Source organism: Panulirus ornatus, chromosome 46 (genome assembly GCF_036320965.1).
Source record: "Panulirus ornatus isolate Po-2019 chromosome 46, ASM3632096v1, whole genome shotgun sequence".
Classification (NCBI taxonomy): Eukaryota; Metazoa; Arthropoda; class Malacostraca; order Decapoda; family Palinuridae; genus Panulirus; species Panulirus ornatus.
This window is the reverse complement of record NC_092269.1, coordinates 39,439,489-39,467,429: the sequence shown is the minus strand read 5'-3', so window position 1 is coordinate 39,467,429 and position 27,941 is coordinate 39,439,489. Positions and strand designations below refer to the sequence as shown.

At 38.1% G+C, this 27,941-nt stretch overlaps 1 protein-coding gene across 1 annotated transcript in view; it reads right to left on the bottom strand.

Annotated features, from left to right (window-relative positions):
* The window catches only part of LOC139763272 (E3 ubiquitin-protein ligase RNF123-like), an 88,604-nt gene extending 65,258 nt beyond the window's left edge, over positions 1–23,346 (bottom strand). The window contains exons 1-6 of the mRNA XM_071689215.1: positions 23,156–23,346; positions 18,983–19,145; positions 15,653–15,743; positions 12,370–12,463; positions 10,822–10,981; positions 9,027–9,122 (exon numbers count right to left, since the gene is read on the bottom strand). Coding sequence (XP_071545316.1) covers positions 9,027–9,122; positions 10,822–10,981; positions 12,370–12,463; positions 15,653–15,743; positions 18,983–19,109 — 568 coding nt within the window. The 5' untranslated portion in view covers positions 19,110–19,145; positions 23,156–23,346. The remainder of the gene's footprint in view (positions 1–9,026; positions 9,123–10,821; positions 10,982–12,369; positions 12,464–15,652; positions 15,744–18,982; positions 19,146–23,155) is intronic.
* Positions 23,347–27,941: the final 4,595 nt, after the last annotated feature.

The following is a 27,941-nucleotide window of genomic DNA, read 5'->3' as shown; positions in this document are numbered from 1 at the left end:
ACTGGAGAAGGCTGACTTTGCCACACGATACAGATGAATGGAGGGCATAGTAAATGAAATATAAAGTCCTGTGATGTCTCCATGGTTGTTTAATTTGTTTATGGATGGGGTTGTTAGGGAGGTGAATGCAAGAGTTTTGGAAAGAGGGGCAAGTATACAGTCTGTTGTGGATGAGAGAGCTTGGGAAGTGAGTCAGTTGTTGTTCGCTGATGATACAGCGCAGGTGGCTGATTCATGTGAGAAACTGCAGAAGCTGGTGACTGAGTTTGGTAAAGTGCGTGAAAGAAGAAAGCTGAGAGTAAATGTGAATAAGAGCAAGGTTATTAGGTACAGTAGGGTTAAGGGACAAGTCAACTGGGAGGTAAGTTTGAATGGAAAAAACTGGAGGAAGTGAAGTTTTAGATATCTGGGAGTGGATCTGGCAGCGGAGGGAACCATGGAAACGGAAGTGAATCATAGGGTGGGGGAGGGGGCAAAAGTTCTGGGAGTGTTGAAGAGCATTATGTGGAAATCGAGAACATTATCTCGGAAAGAAAAAAATGGGTATGTTTGAAGGAATAGTGGTTCCAACAATGTTGTATGGTTGTGAGGCGTGGGCTATGGATAGAGTTGTGCGCAGGAGGATGGATGTGCTGGAAATGAGATGTTTGAGGACAATGTGTGATGTGAGGTGGTTTGATCGAGTAAGTAACGTAAGGGTAAGAGAGATGTGTGGAAATAAAAAGAGCGTGGTTGAGAGAGCAGAAGAGGGTGTTTTGAAATGGTTTGGGCACATGGAGAGAATGAGTGAGGAAAGATTGACCAAGAGGATATATGTGTCGGAGGTGGAGGGAACGAGGAGAAAAGGGAGACCAAATTGGAGGTGGAAAGATGGAGTGAAAAAGATTTTGTGTGATCGGGGCCTGAACATGCAGGAGGGTGAAAGGAGGGCAAGGAATAGAGTGAATTGGAGCGATGTGGTATACTGGGGTTGACGTGCTGTCAGTGGATTGAATCAAGGCATGTGAAGCGTCTGGGGTAAACCATAGAAAGCTGTGTAGGTATGTATATTTGCGTGTGTGAACGTATGTATATACATGTGTATGGGGGTGGGTTGGGCCATTTCTTTCGTCTGTTTCCTTGCGCTACCTCGCAAACGCGGGAGACAGCAAAAAAAAAAAAAAAAAAAAAAAAAAAAAAAAAAAATATATATATATATATATATATATATATATATATATATATATATATATATATATATATATATTGGGCATTGATTGAGAGGGTGAAGGCATGTACAGAGCATCAGATTGGGGAAGAGCAGTGTGGTTTCAGAAGTGGTAGAGGATGTGTGGATCAGGTGTTTGCTTTGAAGAATGTATGTGAGAAATACTTAGAAAAGCAAATGGATTTGTATGTAGCATTTATGGATCTGGAGAAGGCATATGATAGAGTTGATAGAGATGCTCTGTGGAAGGTATTAAGAATATATGGTGTGGGAGGCAAGTTGTTAGAAGCAGTGAAAAGTTTTTATCGAGGATGTAAGTCATGTGTACGTGTAGGAAGAGAGGAAAGTGATTGGTTCTCAGTGAATGTAGGTTTGCGGCAGGGGTGTGTGATGTCTCCATGGTTGTTTAATTTGTTTATGGATGGGGTTGTTAGGGAGGTAAATGCAAGAGTTTTGGAAAGAGGGGCAAGTATGAAGTCTGTTGGGGATGAGAGAGCTTGGGAAGTGAGTCAGTTGTTGTTCGCTGATGATACAGCGCTGGTGGCGGATTCATGTGAGAAACTGCAGAAGCTGGTGACGGAGTTTGGTAAAGTGTGTGGAAGAAGAAAGTTAAGAGTAAATGTGAATAAGAGCAAGGTTATTAGGTACAGTAGGGTTGAGGGTCAAGTCAATTGGGAGGTGAGTTTGAATGGAGAAAAACTGGAGGAAGTGAAGTGTTTTAGATATCTGGGAGTGGATCTGTCAGCGGATGGAACCATGGAAGCGGAAGTGGATCATAGGGTGGGGGAGGGGGCGAAAATTTTGGGAGCCTTGAAAAATGTGTGGAAGTCGAGAACATTATCCCGGAAAGCAAAAATGGGTATGTTTGAAGGAATAGTAGTTCCAACAATGTTGTATGGTTGCGAGGCGTGGGCTATGGATAGAGTTGTGCGCAGGAGGATGGATGTGCTGGAAATGAGATGTTTGAGGACAATGTGTGGTGTGAGGTGGTTTGATCGAGTAAGTAACGTAAGGGTAAGAGAGATGTGTGGAAATAAAAAGAGCGTGGTTGAGAGAGCAGAAGAGGGTGTTTTGAAATGGTTTGGGCACATGGAGAGAATGAGTGAGGAAAGATTGACCAAGAGGATATATGTGTCGGAGGTGGAGGGAACGAGGAGAAGAGGGAGACCAAATTGGAGGTGGAAAGATGGAGTGAAAAGGATTTTGTGTGATCGGGGCCTGAACATGCAGGAGGGTGAAAGGAGGGCAAGGAATAGAGTGAATTGGAGCGATGTGGTATACAGGGGTTGACGTGCTGTCAGTGGATTGAATCAAGGCATGTGAAGCGTCCGGGGTAAACCATGGAAAGCTGTGTAGGTATGTATATTTGCGTGTGTGGACGTGTGTATGTACATGTGTATGGGGGGGGTTGGGCCATTTCTTTCGTCTGTTTCCTTGCGCTACCTCGCAAACGCGGGAGACAGCGACAAAGCAAAAAAAAAAAAAAAATATAATATATATATATATATATATATATATATATATATAATATAATGAATAAAGGGTGAGTAAATGAGGATCTCTGGAGAAAAATGAATGTAATTTGAGGAGAAAAACAAGATGCTCTAAGAGTCTGATAAAAGTACAAGAAAAATAACATAAGGAGTCGGATATTTCCTGCATCACTACAAGCATTAATATCATTATCAGTTTACATTAATACATTACAAAGACTTCTATACTTCAATAAATCAATGCATGTATAACATGATTGTTTAAAAAGTTCAACATAGTAAAAAAAAATACCATTTAAAAGTACCATATTCAGAACACTGTAATTCAAGGTGTCACCATTTTCATCAGCAGAATACTTGAGGGCATGTATAAAATAAAGTATTGAATAAAAAAGAAGTTAATCAAGCATGGCAGTCATTAGGAAATAGATATAAACGCAGTGAAAGGAATCACTGGTGTGTACTATGGTACATTCTGGATGGAGTGGTGAAACCTACAAAACTGCAAGAAAAGTGGAGAAAAAATGATCTGAAAAGTAGAATGCATTTAAGAGTGAAGCAAAGAATCAAAGTTAGGTTATAGTCTTAGAATAGGTTGATAATAATAATAATAATAATAATAATGATAATAATAATAATATTTTTTTTTTTTTTTTTTTTTGCTTTGTCGCTGTCTCCTGCATTTGCGAGGTAGCCCAAGGAAACAGACAAAAGAAATGGCCCAACCCAACCCCATACACATGTATATACATACGTCCACACACGCAAATATACATACCTACACAGCTTTCCATGGTTTACCCCAGACGCTTCACATGCCCTGGTTCAATCCATTGACAGCACATCGACCCCGGTATACCACATCGCTCCAATTCACTCTATTCCTTGCACGCCTTTCACCCTCCTGCATGTTCAGGCCCCGATCACTCAAAATCTTTTTCACTCCATCTTTCCACCTCCAATTTGGTCTCCCACTTCTCCTCATTCCCTCCACCTCCGACACATATATCCTCTTGGGTCAATCTTTCCTTACTCATTCTCTCCATGTGCCCAAACCATTTCAAAACACCCTCTTCTGCTCTCTCAACCACGCTCTTTTTATTTCCACACATCTCTCTTACCCTTACGTTACTTACTCGATCAAACCACCTCACACCACACATTGTCCTCAAACATCTCATTTCCAGCACATCCACCCTCCTGCGCACAACTCTATCCATAGCCCACGCCTCGCAACCATGCAACATTGTTGGAACCACTATTCCTTCAAACATACCCATTTTTGCTTTCCGAGATAATGTTCTCAACTTCCACACATTCTTCAAGGCTCCCAGGATTTTCGCCCCCTCCCCCACCCTATGATCCACTTCCGCTTCCATGGTTCCATCCGCTGCCAGATCCACTTCCAGATTTCTAAAACACTTTACTTCCTTCAGTTTTTCTCCATTCAAACTTACCTCCCAATTGACTTGACCCTCAACCCTACTGTACCTAATAACCTAGCTCTTATTCACATTTACTCTTAACTTTCTTCTTTCACACACTTTACCAAACTCAGTCACCAGCTTCTGCAGTTTCTCACATGAATCAGCCACCAGTGCTGTATCATCAGCGAACAACAACTGACTCACTTCCCAAACTCTCTCATCCACAACAGACTTCATACTTGCCCCTCTTTCCAAAACTCTTGCATTCACCTCCTTAACAACCCCATCCATAAACAAATTAAACAACCATGGAGACATCACACACCCCTGCAGCAAACCTATATTCACTGAGAACCAATCACTTTCCTCTCTTCCTACACGTACACATGCCTTACATCCTCGATAAAAACTTTTCACTGCTTCTAACAACTTGCCTCCCACACCATATATTCTTAATACCTTCCACAGAGCATCTCTATCAACTCTATCATAAGCCTTCTCCAGATCCATAAATGCTTCATACAAATCCATTTGCTTTTCTAAGTATTTCTCACATACATTCTTCAAAGCAAACACCTGATCCACACATCCTCTACCACTTCTGAAACCACACTGCTCTTCCCCAATCTGATGCTCTGTACATGCCTTCACCCTCTCAATCAATAATAATAATAATAATAATAATAATGATAATAATAATAGGGTTGTGCGGAGGAGGGTGGATGTGTTGGAAATGAAATGTTTGAGGACAACAGGAGGTGTGAGGTGGTCTGATCAGTAAGTAACGAAAGGGTAAGAGAGATGTGTGGTAATAAATAGAGTGTAACTGATACAGCAGAAGAGGATGTAGTGAAATGGTTTGGTCACATGGAAAGAACAAGTGAGGAAAGGTCGACAAACAGGATATATGTGTTAGAGGTGGAGGAATAAGGAGAAGTGGGAGACCAAATTGGAGGTGGAAGGATGGAGTGAAAAAGATTTTGAGCGAGCGATCAGAGCCAGAACATACAGGAGAGTGAAAGGTGTGCAAGGAATAGAGTGAATTAGAATGATGTGGTTTACCAGGGTCGACGTGCTGTCAATGGATTGAACCAGGGCATGTGAAGCATCTGGGGTAAACCATGGAAAGTTTTGTGGGGCCTCAATGTGGAAAGGGAGCCATAGTTTCGGTGCATTATACACGACAGCTAGAGACTGAGTGTGAACGAATGTGGCCTTTGTAGTCTTTTCCTAGCACTACTTTGCACGCGCGGGGGAGGGGGTGCTATTTCATGTGTGGCGGGGTGGCAGTGGAAATGGATGAAAGCAGCAAGTATGAATACGTATATGTGTATATGTCCGTGTATGTATATGTATGTATATGTTGAAATGTATAGGTATGTATATGTGCATGTGTGGGCATTTATGTATACAGATGTGTATGTGGGTGGGTTGGGCCATTCTTTCGTCTGTTTCCATGCGCTACCTCGCTAACGCGGGAGACAGCGACTAAGTATAATAATAAAAAATAATAATAATAACAATTTTTTTCATACATATTCGCCAATTCCCGCATTAGCAAGGTAGCATTAAGAACAGAGGATTGAGCCTTAGAGAGAAAATCCTCACCTGGCCCCTTTCTCGGTTCCCTCTTTTGGAAAAGTAAAAAAATAATTCATTTTTCATATTATACTTGATCGCCGTCTCCCGTGTCAGCGAGGTAGCACCAGTGAACAGACAAAGAATGGCCCATCCACTCAGATACACATGTATATACATAAACGCCCATACACACATATATACATGCACAGACATATACATATATACACATGTACATATTCATACTTTCCTTCATCTATTCCTGGCACTACCCAACCCCACAGGAAACAGCATCGAAGTGAGAGGGGTCAGGGAGAATGGTTTAGTTAAGAGAGAGGATGTGGTGAAAGCTTTACGGAAGATGAGATCCAGCAAAGCGGTGAGTTTGGATGGTATTGCAGTAAAATTTATCAAGAAAGGGGGTGACAGTGTTGTTGATTGGTTGGCAAGGATATTCATTGTATGTATGGATCATGGTGAAGTGCATGAGGATTGGCAGAATGCATGCATATTGCCATTGTACAACAGTAAAGGAGATAAAGGTGAGTGTTCAAACTACAGAGGCAGAAGTTTGTTGAGTGTTCCTGGGAAATTATATGAGAGGGTATTAATTGAAAGGGTGAAGGCATGTACAGAGCATCAGATTGGGGAAGAGCAGTGTGGTTTCAGAAGTGGTAGAGGTGTGGGCCAGGTGTTTGCTTTGAAGAATGTGCAGCATTTATGGATCTGAAGAAGGCGTATGATAGGGTTGATAGAGATGCTTTGTGGAAGGTCTTAAGAGTATATGGTGTAGGAGGTAAGCTGCTAGAAGCAATTAAAAGTCTTTACCAAGGATGTAAGGAATGTGTACAAGTAGGAAAAGAGGAGAGAAAATGGTTCCCAGTGAAGGTTAGTGTGAGGTAGGGGTGTGTAGTGTCCCCATGGCTGTTTAATTTGTTTATGGATGGGGTGGCTAGGGAGGTAAATGCGAGAGTTTTGGAGAGTGGGGCAAACAAGAAGTCTGTTGGGGATGAGAGGGCCTGGGAAATGAGTCAGTTGTTGTTCACCGATGTTACAGCATTGGTGTCTGATTCGAGTGAGAAACTGCGGAAGTTAGTGACTGAGTTTGGAAAAGTGTGTGAAAGGAGAAAGATGGGAGTAAATGTGATAAAGAGCAAGGTTATTAGAATAATTCAGTAGGGTTGAGGAACAAGTTAATTGAGATATAAGTTTGAATGGAGAAAAATCGAGGAAGTGAAGTGTTTTAGATATGTGGGAGTGGACTAAACAGTGAATGGAACCATGGAAGTGAGTCACATGGTGGGGGAGGGGGCAAAGGTTCTGGGAGCACTGAAGAATGTGTCAAAGGAGAGAACATCATCTCGGAGGGAAAAATGGGTATGTTTGAAGAAATAGGAGTTCCAACGATATTATATGGTTGGGAAGCATGGGCTATAGACAGGGTTGTATGGAGGAGGATGGATGTGAAGGAAATAAGGTGTTTGAGGACAAGATGTGGTGTGAGGTGGTTTGATCAAGCAAGTAATGAAAGGGTGAGAGAGATGTGTGGAAGTAAAGAGTGCAGTTGAGAGAGCAGGTGTGTTGCATTGGTTTGGACATATGTGTGAGTGAGGAAACATTGACAAAGAGGATATATGTGTCAGAGGTGGAGGGAACAAGGAGAAGCAGGAGACCAAATTTGAGGTGGAAAGATGGAATGAAATAAGATTTTGAGTGATCAGGGCCTGAACACACAGGAGGGTGAGAAGCGTGCAATTGGAACGATGCAGTATACTGAGGTCGATATGCTGTCAATGGACTGAACCTGGGCATGTGAAACGTCTAGAGGAAACCATGAAAAGGTCTGTGGGGCCTGGATGTGGATAGAGACAGTGTGAACAAATGTGGCCTTTTCTCTGTCTGTTTTCCTAGCACTACCTTAATGAAGCAGGGGGTAACGATGCTGTTTCCTGTGTGGTGGAGTAGCACCAGAAATGGATGAAGGCAAGCAAGTATGAATATGTACATGTGTATATATGCATATGTCTGTGTATGTATAAGTGTATATGTTGATATGTATATGTGTGTGTATGGACATTTATGTTCATATATATGCACATGAGAGGATGGGCCATTTGTCATCTATTTCCTGGCACTACCTTGCTGATGCAGGAAACAGCAATCCATTATAGATAAATTATTAGCAATAAATATTTTACAAAGAGGAAATATTAATACATTTAAGCAAACAAGCAAATAACACTGAAGTCCTTCATAAGTGCCTTTGACTTTGTGCTTTGTGTGAGATGGGGACAGCTTCAAGGAGCTGTCAGGCAAAAGCTGACTGCACTTGAAAGGGGCTATTGGCCACAATAGTAATCCAGGGTGTATAAAATACACAAATGTGCAAGACCAGCACACAACACTGTGCCAGAAAGCACACAAGAGACATGAAACAATCATCAGAGCAATAAAACACACGGTGGTGAGTATAATAATCACTGCAGTGTGGTGCATGCATGATCTATTCAAAGATGCTTTTCTAATTGTTCAGTTTCTTTTTTTCAGATAACAGAGGGTTTCCAACCAAATGTACAAATGAGTTGTTTTCAACACAGATGATTTGAATTACAGATAACAGAGGTATTACTACACATAGAAAGCCAGGAGGGTGAAAGTCGTGCAAGGAATAGAGTGAATTGGAACAATGTGGTATACCAGGGTCGACGTGCTGGCAATGGATTGAACCAGGGCATGTGAAGCGTCTGGGGTAAACTATGGAAAGTTCTGTGGGGCCTGGATGTGGAAAGGGAGCTGTGCTTTTGGTGCATTATTACATGACAGCTAGAGACTGAGTGTGAACGAATGTGGCCTTTGTCGTCTTTTCCTAGCGCTACCTCGCGCACATCAGGGGGAGGGGGTTATTATTACACGTGTGGCGGGGTGGCGATGGGAATGAATAAAGGCAGACAGTATGAACTATGTACATGTGTATATATGTAAAATGTCTGTGTGTGTATATATATGTATACGTTGAGATGTATAGGTATGTGTATTTGTGTGTGTGGACGTGTATGTATATACATGTGTATGTGGGTGGGTTGGACCATTCTTTCATCTGTTTCCTTGCGCTACCTCGCTAACGCGGGAGACAGCGACAAAGCAAAATAAATATAATAATAATTATTGAAAAAAAAAAGTTTGATTTGGGCAGATTCTGCACAGTGAAAACAAACACAGAGAAAGTCTATCTCAATGAATAGGAAAACTGAGGAAAGTGAAAAACAACAATTATCAATGACAAACTCAAATTAGTACTAACGCAATCTGGATGAAACTTACCAACACCTTTCTCTTGAGAGAACTGGCAGCCCATAGTTGCCCATCCAACCTGCATAACTCCCTTTGTTCCCAACATTAGTTCATACTGCCACCTGCCTGCGAATACATGAACATCCATATTCTAGAGAAAATATTGAGAAACCAGAAAAAATCAATCAGGAAAGCTAATATATAAAATCCATCTCCTGTTTGGAAGCTTCTGTACAAAAACCAAAAAGTACGAGGGAAAATGAATGGAAAAGGATTCACCATTTTGTTGCAAGTCCATGTCCACTTCTTTCTTCCTTATACTTCCAGAGAATTCATGTATTTCAATGAAAATCTGTGATATAAGAAATTTAAGTTATACAGCAGCATAACTGTTTGAAAGTAGAAAGATGATGATTGTATTCATACTTAACTTAATATTCTGGGGGATAAGAGATACAGTTTGTGAAATAAAAATTCATCACCAAGGTCATACATGTCATGATAAGAGACAGATAAAGCTACAACAAAAATCGAAAGGATATCAAAAATCTGACAGAACTGGAATAAGAAGTAAAAGTAGTACAGCTTGAAGATGTCAAGGCACATATACCTATGTGACAGAATATATCTGGTTCTTGGAGAAGGGGTAAAAGGTTTGAAAATAATGGGACTGCAAATGTATAAGCTCTATGTTCTTTAAAAATCAAAATGTTAATGATCTAAGCTTTTATAATTGCAGAAAATGTGCCATATAATGATAAAAGAGACAAAGCTAAGGGTAAAGTCCAATGAGAACTTAACAAGGGTAAGAAATTGGAATTACAGGAGAAATTCATTGTGATGGTTTTCATTAATGAAGGGTACCAAACAGATGTGAATGAGTTGCGGGAGTCCAAGTGAAAACAATCTAGGTGCACTGACACATGGTATGAGTATTTGTGAGAAAGAGTATTATGACTTCTTAACACAAGGATCTTGTGTCATATGATGAAAGAAAAGGAGGTTTGGAGTGGAGCAGCAAACAGAGTGAGGTTACCTTAATGAGTCCTCACCAGTGCTGTGTATAGCTTGCGTTAATGAGGAATACCTTAAGTCTTCACCAGCACTGTAGGTAGCTTACCTCACTGAGATTTATTCCTACCACAAGTCTTCAACACTGCTGTATGCAGCTTAACTTACAGAGGTTTATTACTACCACAAGTCGTCACCAGTTCAATATGCATCTTACCTCACTGAGGTTTATTCCTACCATAAGTCATCACTGGGACAATATGTAGCTTAACTCACTGAGGTTTATTATTAACAAAAGCCTCCACCTGTGCTGTTATGTAGCTTGACTCAGTGAGGTATTCTGTTACATTAATACAACTAACAATTACACAAAGACTCAATTCAATTTTGGTCAAAAAATTTCTTACATATTCTAATTGTTATGCAATTCTTTTGCAAATAACTGGGCCTCAAGCTCCATAAGACCCTTTTGGGTTAGGGATTAGTTTGGGGATGGGTAAAGACAAATCCTTTTTTCAACATTGACTGGTCCATGATAAAATGCTATCTAAGGGATGACGGTCTATTTTCTGTTTCATGGCCTCTCTGCCCTGACTCACCTGGACACGTGCAGGTTTCTTTTAAGTTTTGTAATATGAATTTTGAACCAGGCAGCACCTGGATATCATCCTCCTGACACCAACCGACAGAGGGTTGTTGTCGTGTCACAAGCACAACCAGTTTCCCAAATCTAACATAATTTTCTTTAGGATATATTACTTAAATAGAATGATATGTCTATCAGTGATAATTTCAAAAATCATGATGAACTAACCTTTATAAACACAAGTGTTGGCACATATGGTTGAAAAATTGTCCTGAGAATTGAGTCCTAACCGATCGTGATTGAATGAAAAAATTCCAACAGCACTCTTCGAGTCGAACTGTACTCTTGAGGGGCCCAGTCTGCCCTCAGTTGACCATGGAGGAACAAGCTGAAATAGATTGCCTTACATTTATTAAACAAGTAGAATAATAAATCCAAGAACAGGTTTTGACTGAAGTGGAGATTAGTATCTGCACTCTAGTAGGTATTAATGAAAAAGACTCATGCTACTCAGTCTCCTCATAGTTAAAAAAAATAATAGATACGCTAATGATTCCAAAACAGTGCTCTCTTCTGACAATCAGCTCTTGTAGTGTTTTCCAATCATGGCCCCTAAAATGACAGAAAACAATAACATGGTTATTATTTCCATCCTAGGGCTTCTAAACTTATTGCCCAAGGCCAGCCAAATCAAGTCTACAAACACCTGAGTTCAATTTAATCTTTGTTGCATTTTTCCTATTGTAAAGCTCATTACTTTAATTTTCATTTGATATGGCCACATTTGGAGAATACTTTTGCCTATGCTAAATCAGTTCCTATAAGAAAAGTCTCAAATTTTCATATGCAATATGCATTTTTCTTTCTTTCAGATTCCCAGCCAAAACATTCAAATATATTTGCATGAGCTGTAGCAACACAAGATGAGGTGGACGAGCATATGATTGCTATGTTTCTAACAGGGTATTAGTGTGTACGAGAAAACCTGGCAGGAACTTATATGACTAGAAATGCACGTGAAAAAACAAGGAAAAACTTGAAAAGTTTAGCATAAAATCTAATTTAACATATGAATTTAAAAGAAAACTTGAATATCAAAAAGATAAAGTGAGGTTGAGGTGATGCAGGAGCACTTGAAAAATGGAACTTCAGGATGACACAGATATTTTGTAAGAAAAGTTTAGGGAAAATCTATGCAATGAACTAAACATACAAGAAAAACTGAGATCACAATAAGCATCTCCTGACTGATTCTCCCTAGATCATGGCAGAGGCATTTTTATGAATCTTGAATTATTTTCTAAAACACAATACATCCATTTATCAATCATAAAGCAATGGTGTTGGTGTAGCAAATTAAGCTTGACCTATGAACAAAATACTTCCAGCTCTTAACTAGCTTCAAGTTGTGCTTACCTGCCCTGGGGCAAGGACTTTGGTGGAGGAAAATTGGTGTGTTAAGTTTCCTTTCATGAAGGAGCTACAACTGGTTAATGAAGAAAGGGGTTACTGTGTTGTTGTGGCTGGCCCTTCTGTACCAAGGTCAAACCACCATAATGGGGCAAAACTAAGTAGCATGGATCCTTGTACAGTTGTCCAGTGCAGACAGCATCTTTTATACTTTCAAACAAAAATAATCAAATTTCTACAGTTAGTGCCCTATCTCCTCAAGTTCATTATATTATACAAATGAACTTTAAGTATTTTCATATAAATCTAATGCCTTTCTAAAACACTGTATAAAGGTAAAACTATTTTTCAATTGCTCTAACTTACAGAGGATCGACCCTGATGCCGAACTTGGTCATCTAAGATCAGACGCAGCAGACACTGCACACTTCCATAGTCTGGCAATTCACTGCTTATACCACTGTAAAATTATAGCAGGTGATATCTTAAAACAAAGTTAATGTTAATCAATAATAAGATTATGGCAGGTGATATTTTGTTTAATTTTAATGTTTAATATCCTGAGACTGGGAAAATGACATTCAATCCAAATAATGTTTCTGTGTATGGATAGTAAAGCATATCTCAGCTACAATAATCGTAAAAGAACTTACACTGCTACCACACAATGACAAGCCGTGTCTCTTATAAAGACTTTTGATTGCATGCATACAAGTAAAGAAAAAAAAAAAAGCTATGACTTAAAAGAATGAAAATATCAGAAAGTTTTGTAAATATGACAGTAAAGGAAAGAACCACAGCTTAAGTAAATTTCAAACAAAAACACTTATTTGTTTAGTTATCCTCATAGTATGCTCTTCAAAAACAAATCTTAATTCTATTAATCATAAAAGAAATAAACATCAAAAATCAAACAAAGAAGACATTGTACACTATCATACTCTGGCAATTCATTGCTTATACCACTATAAAATTATAGACAGTGATATTCAAAAAAGTTCAATGATTGTAAAATCACTGCAGGTGATGTTTTTGAAAACTTCTAATGTTTAATGAACTGAGAATGAGAAAATGACATTCAGTCCAAATAATGCTTTTGTGGATGAAAAGCAAAGCATATCTCAGTTACAGTAATCATAAAAGAATTTATACTGTGACTAAATAATGAAGAGCTGTTACTTTTATGAGCAATTTTCATTAAAAAATATGCAGTTGTCAAAAGATAAAAAAAAGAATCTGTAACTTCAAAGAATGAAAATATCAGAAATATTTGTAAATATGAAAATATGGAAAGAACCATAGTTTAAGTAAATTCCAAACAAAAGCACTCATTTGTTTAATTACCCTCATAGCATGCTCTTAAGAAAATTGATTTCATTAATCATAAAAGACCCAAAGATCAAAAATCAAATACAGAAGACACTGCACACCAACAATAAACTGAGGGTGAGAAAAAGATAATCTCTGAATATGGTCTACACTTCATAAAGCAACTTATGCCACTAATTAATTTTGAACACTTTAGAAAATATAGAAATGCAAGACTATGTTCTAACAGCCTAAAATGAACATGATATTTTACTTGAAAGTCAACAGCAGCTTTCTAAACTTTTAATCACAAATAGGCTATCTACCATGTTTGACATTCTTCCATTGTTCAAATAAGGCAAGCAAGTTATGCTACAGGATAAAGGTATGAAAGTTAGATTAACAGAAATAATCAAAGAGATCCCTGCCAACTTGTCAAGCAGGCAAGTAAAAAAAAAAAATTGAACACTACATTCACTGCAGGAATTTTACGAGTGTAACTGGAACATGTAAACAAGAGGATAATTAGAGGTTTTGAGGTGACTGATTATATATTACTGTGTGCCCATGTCTTCATTCTTGGACTCTTGACAGTGATGTGATAATCATGATCTATAATTGCTACAGTCACAGAAAGATGATACAAAAACATATTATTTTACTTATCTATTCATTTATTATGCATGATCGCCGTTTCCCCATTTAGCGAGGTAGCACCAAGAAACATAAGAAGAAAGACCCAGCCATACACACATATACATACATATATGCTCATACACATACACATACATACAAATACACAGACATATACACATGTACATATTCATATTCGCTTGCCTTCATCCACTCCTGGCAATACCCCACACCACAGGAAACAGCTTCACCACCCCGTGTCAGAAAATTAGCACCAGGAAAGCACACAAAAAAGGTCACATTCATTCACAGTCTCTAGCTGTCATGTGTAATGCACCGAAACCATGAATCCCTATCTACATTCAGGCTCCACAGACTTTTCCATGGTTTACCCCAGACGTTTCACATGCCCTAGTTCAGTTCACTGACAGCATATCAACCCTGGTACATCATATCATTCCAATTCACTCTACTTCTTGTATGCCTCTCACCCTCTTGCATGTTGGCCCCATTCGCTCAAAATCTTTTTCACTCCACCCTCCACCTCCAATTTGGTCTCCCACTTCTTGTTCGTTCTACCTCTGACACATATATCCTCTTTGTCAATCTTTCCTTACTCATTCTCTCAATTCGTCCAAACCATTTCAACACACCCTCTTCTGCTCTCTCTACCACACACTTTTTATTTCCACACATCTCTCTTACCCTTTCATTACCTACTCCATCAAACCACCTCACACAACATATTGACCTCAAACACTTCATTTCCAACACACCACCCTCCTCCGTACAACCCTACCTATAACCCATATTATGTTTTATTCAGTGACCAATACTACATAACAGGGTGAAAAAATTAATGAAAAATTGATTAGGACTCCTCAGATATTTCTAGACCCGACTCTTAAAGTAGCAAAGTCATAAGTACTGAGGAAGAGGGGAAAAGTTCCACAAATGGAAGAAAGTTCCATAGTTCCGTACTTCATGGGAAGAGCGAGGCATAATAATAGTCAATCCTTATGTGACTGGTCTCCACAGATACTAGAGGAAGCAGAAGTCAGACACAACTCACAGGTCCAAACCTAGGTGACTGAACCATTTCATTTTATGTCACATAGATATAACTAATGTCTCTTTTATGCAAAGTATACATCAATTGTTCTTTATTTTCATATTCTAATATCCTCTAATCCATCAGTTTTTGCTTTTAAAGAAGTTAATCAATGACTGGAATCTTCATTATATCTAGTTTTTTAATATCATAAATTCATTATAAATATTTTTAGAAATCTTTAAAATACAAGTGAATATAAAATATTCTCCCTTAATTTTTTCAAGTTTAAAATCCAAAACTCAAGAGATATAAACACATTCACAAGTCCTATCAGTGAAGTTCCATTGGAATGAAATAAAAACACATCAGAAAGTATTTTTAGTGTGGATCATTAAAATATATAAAGGAACAGAGAAGGGGGCAAGTGAGGATATTTCCTCTTAAGTTCAGTCCTCTGTTCTTAACGCTACCTAACTAACGCAGGAAATGGCGACTATATAAGAAAAAAATATATTAAAAATGTGACATAAGTTTAGACTGAAAAAGAGAATTTTTCAAGTGGAGAAATTTCTGAAGGAACTATCTACTTCATCAACACTATTCCATGGCAAGTGAATTGAGTATTATTAGTTAAACAGAATTCTCAAGACTCACTCAAGACACTGTCCATCAGGGTGAGATCCTCGGTACGGTCTTAAATCCTCTTCAAAAACATGACGGACAACAGCATCTAGGAGAGGGTCAGCTGTGTAGTTATGGAAAAATTTTTCATCAATATCAAAAATACATTTCCAGGTGAGATACCAGACTAGTCAATTTGTGGAGATACAGAGGAGTTGCCATAATTCATGAGTTAGGTACCAAAAGCTTCTACAAATTATCAAATTATGAATTTTAGTTTAACTTAAATAGAAAGGGTCTTTAATGAACAATGACATAAAAACAAAGTAAATGAACAAAATAAAGGAAAAGAGAATGATAGTACAAATTATGTGGTATGTGGAGACACTGATGTGCTGGAGAAACATGAAGTTGGAGCTAGACTTGATTCTAGACTATTTGGAATGAGGTCTTCCTTAAGCAGAATAACACATCTGGGTGACATCCAGCTTAAATGCATACATCATGCTTCATCCTCATGGCCATTTGCTTTTCGTTCTCCCGTTAGCAAGACTGATTCGCTATCCTGCCCTTCTCTTCATTAACCACTCACGTATCAAAATATTACCTGGATTCTCCACCCAACTAACAAAGCCTGAAATCATAATGTTGGAACCTTTCTCACATATTTGCCACTTTTAGGGAAATAAAAAGAGCGTGGTTGAGAGAGCAGAAGAGGGTGTTTTGAAATGGTTTGGGCACATGGAGAGAATGAGTGAGGAAAGATTGACCAAGAGGATATATGTGTCGGAGGTGGAGGGAACGAGGAGAAGAGGGAGACCAAATTGGAGGTGGAAAGATGGAGTGAAAAAGATTTTGTGTGATCGGGGCCTGAACATGCAGGAGGGTGAAAGGAGGGCAAGGAATAGAGTGAATTGGAGCGATGTGGTATACCAGGGTTGACGTGCTGTCAGTGGATTGAATCGGGGCATGTGAAGCGTCTGGGGTAAACCATGGAAAGCTGTGTAGGTATGTATATTTGCGTGTGTGGACGTATGTATATACATGTGTATGGGGGTGGGTTGGGCCATTTCTTTCGTCTGTTTCCTTGCGCTACCTCGCAAACGCGGGAGACAGCAAAAAAAAAAAAAAAAAAAAAAAAAAAAAAAAAAAAAAAAGGGCCTTACTTGTCCTCCTCTCTGGCCTGTGATACAACACCAGTTAGGTAGGTCCCCCTCCTCACCCCCATGTACAATAAGGGCATTCAACATTCTATGCTTCCTTAGGTCTCCTTTGTGTTCTATCACTTTTCTCTGTAACCCATGACTTGTTTTACTGTAATAGACTTGTTGGCAACCACTGCAATAGATTTTATAAACCACACTAACTTTATTACTTGTATCTGGCCGACTTCATTTACACTGTGTAAGATCCCCAAACTTTCTTACAGATGATGCAGCACAGTTCAACTTGTCCCATTTTAAGAAAGTGTCTATGATTTGTGCCTTCTGTGAGTTTAGCACCACTAGGAACCTGTTTATTGAGAAATTACTCAATTTGTTATTATCTTCCCATTCGTTGCTCTGCCTTTTCTCTCCTTTATTCTCCTGACTTAATTCTTAAGTCTGATGAGCTGACCCTTGGGGTAGCTGAGCTTCGGAAATGTTTCTATCGCATAATTTATCTTCTCCCGATGCTCTTCACTACATATCTTTAAGGTCCTCAGCAAGAATCCTATGATAAAACCTTTTTCCTATCACTGTGGGATGAAGTGAATAAAATCATCCCTGCTGATGGGTTTCCTATACATCAAGAATCTTGTGCCAAATAAGAAGAGTGACAGAACACAAAGATGACTTAAGGTACCACAGAATGTCATATGCTCTTGTGGTGCATGTGGATGAAAGGAGGCATCTACCTAAATGGGGTGGAATCCTGGAGATAATCATATCACACGCAAAAAAGGAGTGCAGGGAAAACTGCAGAAGCAGCACATGCAAGCAGAAAATTCCACAAATACAAGGTCAGGTTCTGTCAGTTTGGCGTACATTCTTGGTCATATTGGGATATGTGAATGGCTAACAAGGGGAAGGGAGGGATAGCAGACTACATTCCAGCCAATGGGAGAAACAAAACCAAATGGGCTTGAGGCCAGTCAGACAATGAATGATGCATGTACATAAGCTTGATGTTACCCTGAGCTGTTGTTATTCTACTTAAGAAAGACTTTAAATCAAAATGTTTAGAGTAAAGTCTCATCTCCTACTCATGTTTCTCCATCACCCCATAATCTCCATATCTGTCGTTGTGATGTGACTGGTATGTAATGAATCTGTTGACACATAATCACAAGTAGATTAGTCCTTCACCTTCTCTTCCAATGTATGATCATAAGTATCAGCAGAGAATTTATCGTACATTTTGTCCATGATATCCAGGTCCTAACAGCATATCATTCCCTTCAAAATATAAAGAGCACTGCATGGTCTCTCTTCCATCAAGAATTCAGTAATATTTCCACTGTACAAAATAAATTATTCAATAAATTATTCAAGATCATTTGCAACCACCAAGCATGCTGACCTACAGATTCACATACGGCAGCTTCCACCGTTTGGCCACAAATTATGGGAATTCAAAAAAGAAAAAAAAGAAAAAAAGAGGCACAATAAAGGTGCCTGTGAATTTGGAAATGTGAATTTGAATTTCACAAATTATCACAACTCCAATGTACCTAGTATAATACCTGACAAGATAATATAGTTATAAGAATAACTTACAGAACAACTATTAGAATAACTAACAATCTGATACCTGTAAAATATGACTGATGATGTACTGAAGTCACAGTTTAGGTTCAAACTAATCATTATTTGATTCTCATTCAAATGGATATCTGAGTTATTATCCATCCACATTCAATGCCTCAGCAGACATCTTAGTAATAGAGGGATAATGGTGCAAAAACAGTCACATAAATTACTACTGGAAGACTAAATTACTAATTTCTACCTTATCCAACCATGAAGACAAATCAAAGAAACGGGAAAACTTAAGGTTTTAAAACTGTTATAAAAGTTACCTATTCAATATATTAATTAATGTTGCCCTTTAGTCTTAGTTGCAATAACAATCAAGTTATCTGTACTTATTCAGACATGTATTTCCAATAATATGCAACACTACTTAAGCACTGAAGGAAAACTTCTTCACCATTAAACCTTATATCTCAATAAAATTAAACTATTTGTGTTATTAAATTTGATGCCTCCAATTGAGAATTTATTACAAACAGAAAATTGGTGTGATCAGTGCATACATTTTCATTATTGTGTTATGAATATTAATATCTGCAAGAGTCTATCAATCTAATTACATACAAACCTGTTGGTGCCTGGTAATGCATTGATGGGCCAGCCATTGAGAAATCTTGCCGACTCTCTCGGGGTATGGGAGGAATACCACCACTACGATAGCCACCTCCTCCATTGTTACCCATTGGACCGGACATTTTCTATTATGTATAATGCTTTCTACAATCTTGTACCTGAAAAATGTCAAAGTATTTTTTTCAGTAAAATAAAATATACAAATACCTGTTATTCACTATATCATTTACTACTGTGCATTCTTCAATGCTTACCTGTAATTTCATGATTTCTTAAAAATGTTAGGATATATGAGGTATCTGATTTAACATGAGACTGTTGTGGCCAAATGGATACATGATTCACATTATTCCACAGCTGCTGTAGCACACATCAACATTTCCTAACAACTGTGCATTTTGAAATAAAAGCACCAAAATTTTCACACAGACCAGTCATTTCCAGACACTGGGGCACCTGAAACTATGCCTGTGTGTGTATGATATTTTGGCATGTTATTTTGACACAATGCTTGATTTATAAAGAAAAATCAGCTAATCTTCTCAACACACATCTAATGGAAAGACTAAAATACAAAGAAAATATCTATGAATGATTGTAATCTTGTTACTATAACTGTAACTGCACTGGCATTCACTAGTTATGGTGACTCTACTGCTGTGGCCACCTCTGTGAGGAAGTTCCAGGAGGGAACAGGCATCAGAGATGTAGGCAGATAGATAGTTACTGTTGTAGCAATATATCCCTGGGGATAGGGGAGAAAGAATACTTCCCACATATTCCCTGCATGTCGTAGAAGGCGACTAAAAGGGGAGGGAGTAGGTGGCTGGAAATCCTCCCCCTCTCGTTTTTTCCTTTTTTTCAATTTTCCAAAAGAAGGAACAGAGAAGGGGGCCAGGTGAGGGTATTCCCTCAAAGGCCTAGTCCTCTGTTCTTAACGCTACCTCGCTAATGTGGGAAATGGCGAATAGTATGAAGAAAGAAAGAAGCAATATAAAATATGAAATTATCTGAAAAGGTGTAAGAATCAATCCACAGGTCAAAATCATTCCTCAGCTGTAAAATGTGCTTTATTGAAATGTGTATGTGCATAAAGGTTTGTTAAGGCAGGGAATGAAAAAGGGATAATTGTGGAGAGGCAGAGCAGATGAAATGTAATATGTTGAGGTGGTTTGGGGAAGTGGAAAGAAAGCAAGAGAGGGCATTTAAAAGAAGTGTATGCTAGTTCAATTAAAGAGGTTGGCATGAGAGGAAAACGACCTTTGACAAGGGGAAACACAGTGGAAATTGATATCAAAATTAATAACAAGATGCTTACAATATGAATTCAATCTAGGGTATGTAACCACATAATGGGTCTTACTGTATGCCTGTATCCATTATAAGAATGTAGAATGAAATGAATGTCTATGTAGGTCATGTTTCTTTAATATACTATGCATGTGATTTTTTTTTTGATAGAGCAAATAGAAACTATAAACACCATATACATTTTTCAAAAAGTTTATTTAGCTCTCAATTGAGCTGTGTTTTGATTATTTTACATTATATGCAAGTAATATCATGCTAAAAGTGTCCATTTTTTAAAATAATTGTGCATGTGCATGTGTGCCCTATCAATTCCCATAATATACAAAAAAGATCATTACTTATAAGTCCACTAACAGTAAATGTTTGGTACTTTCATCACAAAATGCATGACTACTTAGCTTTGCCACTAAAAAATCCTGGGACCTATTTCCATAACCTAACAATGCTACAAGTTACAAATGTTAGTCTAGAGATAAAAGTATTATCAATAAGCATATTTCAGTGAACAGTTTGAAATACTAACAATATATAAATAACAATCATATAGCAACTAAATTTAAATATGTGAAGGGGTACTCAGATCCATTATGTTAGTTACTGGTTTCTTTGAGTTTCTCATGAGCTACGTTCTTAGACTCTCTTAGACAACGACACTTTATATTTCACCGTTCCACTACCTTGGCTTTGTTTTAGAAATAAACTGTAGGTAGCAGTTGGTAGGCAGCCAAAGACTAGGAAGGTATATTACCAGTACTGCCCACATGGGTATCAGAAGGGCTAGTGACAGCTGTGTATAGAGCCAGCATTTCAGTAGTTGTCAAGTTGCACTCCTCTGGCCCAGGTAGCTCTTTTCCTTCTACCTCACCCACATGTGGATTACTGGTATTCTGTCCACAAACACACAATCTCTCCTTGTCATACATAGAACTTGACAACACTTTACTCACACAGCGCATTCTTTGTAGCTCTGGAATTTCCAGCAGTGAACACTATATGCTGGCCCTGCCTGTGGGCAAAATGGAAGTAGTAGATAAAAGTAGTAGGTAGGAGTATTTAGGCAGGTGTATTAGGTAGATGTAGCAAGTAAGAACATTAGGTAGAAGTAGTCAGTATGAACATTAGGTAAGAGCCTCTGCAAACACTGTGCTAGAGTTGCCCTCTGCCAATGGCCTATTAAGAGTGAGGCATTAAAGACTAAGAAGCAACTAGAGTTAACTTTTACAAAGACTCTATTGCCATGGCCACCTCCCTGAAGGAGTTCAAGTTGGGAATAGGCATCAGAGATACAGACAGAATAGAATGGCTGCTGTGCATTAGCACACATGTTCCCTCTTCTGCTTTGAAGGTTTTATTAAAGCTTTTCTAAGCCACTTCTATATCATTTTCATTGACCATATCATCCTTGATTTACCTGTCATGAGCAAAGTTCATTACAATTTGCAAGTTTAAAATTTTCAACCTCATCAATGCGTTCAATGTGTAAACATCTGTATGTAGTCACAAGTACATCAAAATTCTAATGTACACAAGTTGGCAAGGTAAAAGTGGCATTCAAGACTGCTGAATTTTTGGTAAAACTACCATTTTGAACATCCACCTGTTTGTGATAAAAATAAATGTCAGAATCATTTCAAAAATCATAAAGCATCAGCAAACCAATTTCAACCCAACTAAAGCTAACCTAACCTAACAGAATTTCCTTCCTATCCTGTGGCAGGAACTAGCAGGTTTATGGACCTCTAAAGACAAGGGAAAAGTTGGGCTAAATACTGTAACACAATAAAAACATCTCATGAAACAAATCAACAGACCCTATGAAAACATTCCCTGTTATGGTCACCTTCCATAAACCTGGAACCAATGTGTAAGCACTGGTATAGGTAAGGCTGTGTGTGTGTGTGTATACATAAACAGGAATAAGACAGAGGTCAACACAGTACAAAACTCTCTCCCCATAACACACAAGTGGTGATCACTAATAGTGCCTGCTTTAAATATCGACAACTAAAAGCATATGTGCATCTTCCTTTCAAAAATTTCTTTGTATGTCAAAAGTGACTTAAAAATTAGCTAAGAAAATAATAATTTCATGAAGTTTAACGTATTATCAAGACAGTCTCAATTCAAAAACATCCTCACATCACGTTTATGGAGACCAAAACATCAACATTCAAATATTGATAAAAATATAAATGTAATGCCCAAGGAAAGTTTAGTACATCTTTCACAGATTCTGCTCATCAACTCATACACAAGTTTCACGATCTTATCTTACTTAACAATATTTTCCCTTATTTTGAATTTCCTATGGACGTAACTTGACGTGTCTAAACAGGAAAACAAAAATTAGTAAATAACAGGGTGGCCCTAAACCAGCCCATTCTAAGCAGGCAACTGCGAGTAGCTTTTCTGGTAAAGTTTATTAAACAAATATAAAGAACAGATAATGAATTGTGGCAGGTAACCACTGGAAGAAATGCATGCACCTAGCTTATTTCCATTGTATAAAACAATGCGGTCCTCGAGATGGACGGCAGGACACGATCTCTACACCACAATCGTTAGATATTACAATGTCTGGTCTGATAAGGCACCAAGCTCTAAGGTCTTCTTCTTGTACTTAAGGCATCAAAATAATAACAACAAATACGAAAAAAAAGATAAAGCAAAATCTAAAGTGTTGCAATCGTTACATACGTATATACCCCCACGAAGATTAATAAAAAAATATTCAATTTAGTCAGCTAGTTTCATTCCCATTGTAAATTGTATTAAACAACCCATAAGCTCAAGGTTTAATTTTCTATACATATAATATTGCAAGTTACCTTAGGAATACCTTGATGACGAGCCTTACCTCACGTCTCCTCAACGGTTATTCTCCTGTCTTTCTCTTACTTCACACACCATTCTTATTACGATAGGCCCATGGAACTTCCACAAATAACAACAAAATGAAACATAATCTTATTCTGCACTTGTCAAAGTCCTTTGATTACTTCCGATAGAGTGTTTTGGTTTTCCGTCATCTTATGACTCCCAATGTCTGCCCTCCAGCTTAGTCTTCAGATGAATAAAATATCAATTAACACACACAAGGTTTCTCGGCCTTCAGCGATCTTTATTCACTCACCACGATATTCTAATTCTCCCACATCCACTTAATATTATCTTTCCTAGATGAGTCAGAGCACTTTATAAGGTATGTTGATAAATATACCAAGAGAATCGGACATTTCATTTATTTTCGTTGTCCCTGCCATCTGGCGGCCAGTACGAACCTCAGCTGTGGTGGGAAATTTAAACATTCAAAGACCTCAACAGACTGAGCGAAAACCTAAATTGCTATACTAATTTAGCTTTTGTATGGAGTTGATGCAAAGCTGATATATTCTGCTTATCATTAAACCTTCAAAATGATATGGGGACCACAATGAAAATAAGTATATATATAAGCATGTACTTCAAATTATTTTCAATGAAATTTTCAAATATGTACATTGTTGACGTCTCTGCTAAAGGAAACTCATTTACTTTCTTGATATGTTAGAAAAGTCAGTGCATAACACAACAATGGTTTCATTCAACTACAAAATGATTCTCTATCATATCCCCTCCCTCCCCAAATAACCGGTCAATATCTACAATTAGTCTTTTACCTCATGCTGTCACGTAACAATCTTCATGACCTCGTAAAGACGCTTCAGACAATCCGGGCTTGTTTGGCAGCCTAGAAGGAGGGCTAAAACCCTATGGCCAACTGATAGTTCAGTATGCACTTGTGCTAATCAGTGCATTCGTCCAGTAAGGCCGATACAATGAATCACTCAGAAAGTGACCCCGACTAGTTATCCCTCGCAGACACTGCAAAGAGATGTTTACATCATTCTCCTACTTACAAGCTAAATGTATGCATAGCGACGAATTAAAGAAAGTTTCACTTTTCTGTGATTAATTTTCTCTCGAGTAATCATTTCATTTGTCACGGTGCCATTACCAACCAGTTCGCAATAATGGGTCTATACAATATTTAAGCGAGTATACCGTTATACCATGCCAATAGGAACCGTTTTCTTTTACAGAAAGAAAATTTAAACTTTGGCGTAACTTAAACAATGGGCACATTATACAATCAATATGGATTTGTTCCCATAACTGCAACTGCTGCAAAACTTACCCTTTCCTATGCAGTCTTCCATGTCTTATTTCCCTCACACCCCGGAATAAATAACCTCTTGGTATTCCATATTATATGTGACCATTTCAACATAACACTGGGCATCTAGCGTTATCATACATTGTGCATAATATCAGTAAAGTTGTTTGAAGGTTCAACTTAACAGACTTCACTTGAATTGCTTATTGGTTACGCTTCGTTAATTCGGCATAAGTATATAACGCAATGAATCCAAGAAATCTTATTTTTGCAGCCTGAATGTATTACGGAAAAAGAATTGGTATTTAAAAAAAAAAAAGTTAAAATGGAAAATAGTAACGTTGAATGACATATTTGTATATAGAAATACTCGTTCTATAAACTTCACTGAATTGACTAACGTTCGTTTGATTTGTTAACAGATAATCCAGCTGTTCATCCTTCCCTAAATGTTGCTCAATAAAATGGGTACCAGGCTCCGGCTTGGGTACACATAGCGATAACATGGCCCTGATTATCCCCATGGATAAGGGAGAAAGAATACTTCCAACGTATTCCCTGTGTGTCGTAGAAGTAAACTAAAAGGGGTGGAAGCGGGGGCTGGAAATCCTCCCCTCCTGTATGACTTTTCCAAAAGAAGGAACAGAGACGCGAGCCGGGTGAGGATAATTGAATCTGCAATATTAGTAAAATTACTTTTGTACACTAAATATACCTTGCCAGCCGGTAAATCTGCTATATGGGAGGTTCCTGACTGGAGAGAGTTTGTGAAGAGAATAACAAGTATGGAATGGCATTATCTTGAATCAATTGTTCATTTAAAAGAGTCAACGTCAGACAAGGTATAACTCAAGTGTCAGGATAAATCTAAATAGATTTGCATATTATCATAGCTTTCATGGTATGTCTCCATTACAGTGTAGAGCCTAAACATACTCAAGTTATGTTTACATGGTTTCTCGTCATCACATTATTATTAATTTTTCCAAGATATCAAACTTTTGAAGCAATATTTGGAGGCTACTGTCTCATTCCTTAATCATGGTTGAAGTTAGTACCGTACCTCCAATTACCGGCTATGTAATGTCTATTTTCCATTCATTCTCAACGCTTTGCTATGCTTCCGAAGTGTCTGCTATGATTCTAACGCCAGCGGTAAAAGCAAATTGCTATTTGTGTTACGAGGAGAGAGTTTTACACTTGTGTTGCCGCGTCTTTTGTAATATGTACCATATCTTCCCTCTAACAGGTAAACACCCTACCCCCCCCCCCCCCATCCTAAGATAAGCCAGGTACTCATTTTTCGACCAGCCTTCAAGGGGAGGATAAACACCTGGGTTGCGTATGACCCGACTGCTTCACCCAGGATTCGAACCCATGCTGGTCTGACCCCGACTGGGGCTGAGTGTTACGAGTCGTAAAGCAAGTCGCTACACCGTATATGATAAACTGCACAAATGATAAAACACAATAACAACAACAACAACAACAACAACAACAACAACAACTACTACTACTACACTACTACTACTACTACTCCTACTACTACTACTACTACTACTTCTACTGCTACTACTACTAATACTACTACTACTACTACTACTACTACTACTAATAATAATAATAATAATAATAATAATAATAATAATGATAATAATAATAATGATAATAATAATAATCATATTAATAATAATCTTTTCTTTCAAACTGTTCGCCATTTCCCGCATTAGCGAGGTAGCGTTAAGAACAGAGGACTGGGCCTTTGAGGGAATACCCTCACCTGGCCCAATTCTCTGTTCCTTCTTTTGGAAAATTAAAAAAAAAAAAATAATAATAATATTATTATCATAATAATAATAATAATAATTATAATAATAATAATAATAATAATAATAATAATAATAATAATAATAATAATAATAATAATAATAATAATAATAATAATAATAATATCCCATAAAATAAGCCCTGACATTATATGACTAAATCACTGTCCATTGATAACTGTATGAAGATACAGCAGTTGGCTTACCTAACTACCATCACATAACCTTTGATCACCTGATGATAAAGGCGAGCCTACCTTACTGTGGATGGCCTCACTCCAAACTGTGTGACCTTACCAACAGCTCGGCGACTCGAACACTTGTCAGTTGACCTTATCAAAAGCCCAGTGACCAGAAGACTTACTGGGGTGACCTTATGAATAGCCCACTGACCTAAACACGATGCTGACCTTAAGAGTGTCTGGATAACCTTAACTGCTACCGAAATGATGACCTAACCACCAATTGGACGACAGTGTCACATGATTAATGGCCTTATTGCGAAATGAATTACCTTATTGACTGCATGACCAAATACAGTAGTTGCCAACCTAACTACACGCCTGGATATTCGTACTACACTCGAAATTTACCATCACCTGAATTGACTTACAACTTTCTTCATGACCTTACTACCACCTACAGAGCTGTGCACCCACCAGGTAATGAACTATCCACCTATTTTTTTTTTTTAAATGGTTCCATTACAGGTCTTTCTTAACCTGGGAGTGGGCCAAATGGGTAAAAGATATTCGCGTGTTGCACACTGGCTCAGCCAAGGGTCGATCACAGGTGTATGGGGCGTGTGACACGCAGAATCCGTGGCCGTCCCCGGTAAACTCAGCTGTACATCCCCTGGCTGCACGCCGTGTGGACGTGGATTTTTGGGACAGCAAAAAGGCGGCCAGAAAGACTCCGTCATACGTCACTAGAAAGTACCGGGTGGTGAAGCCTAGGTTAGGTTGGCAAACCTATGACAAGCAGGCCCAAGGTGGCATTACCTGCTCTTCCTGTGTTATTTGCCCAATTATCATATGTGAAAGTGTCTCTTATTATAGCCATAAAGTCATTACTGTTGCCTCTGATGAATTATTAGTTATATACAAAAACATTTAATTCCTAAAACTGTTTCATTCAGTACGATTTAGAAGGGTTACGGGGTGCGCAAACACACTTCCTAAGACGGCATTCAAGTTCTTGGTTACCTCTGTAATAATTAGTACAATATGCATATTCATTATAATATGAATGACAATTGTCACAAATATATATATATATATATATATATATATATATATATATATATATATATATATATATATATATATTTTCATTTATAAGATTTATAATTTTGTTGCTCAAACTTCCCATGAATACGAGTGAAAATTCTTCTGATCATTATCCACGATTTGAGCACTTTTCTCAAAAATCTTCGTCAGCCTTGGTCCTGGTCTAGGTAATGAGCACAACAAAGATACCAGCCTAGCTGAAACATGGAAGGAGGCCTGATGAACCCCTGCAGTCAAGCCTATCTAAACTAGGAAGTGGTAGGGATTCCATGGTGTCAGATCCCACGAGTCTACGTAGCCAGATGCACCTGGATGGTTTAACCCTCACCCCTTTCCTAGTCCAGATCCTCAATACAAGAAGGGAAACATGGG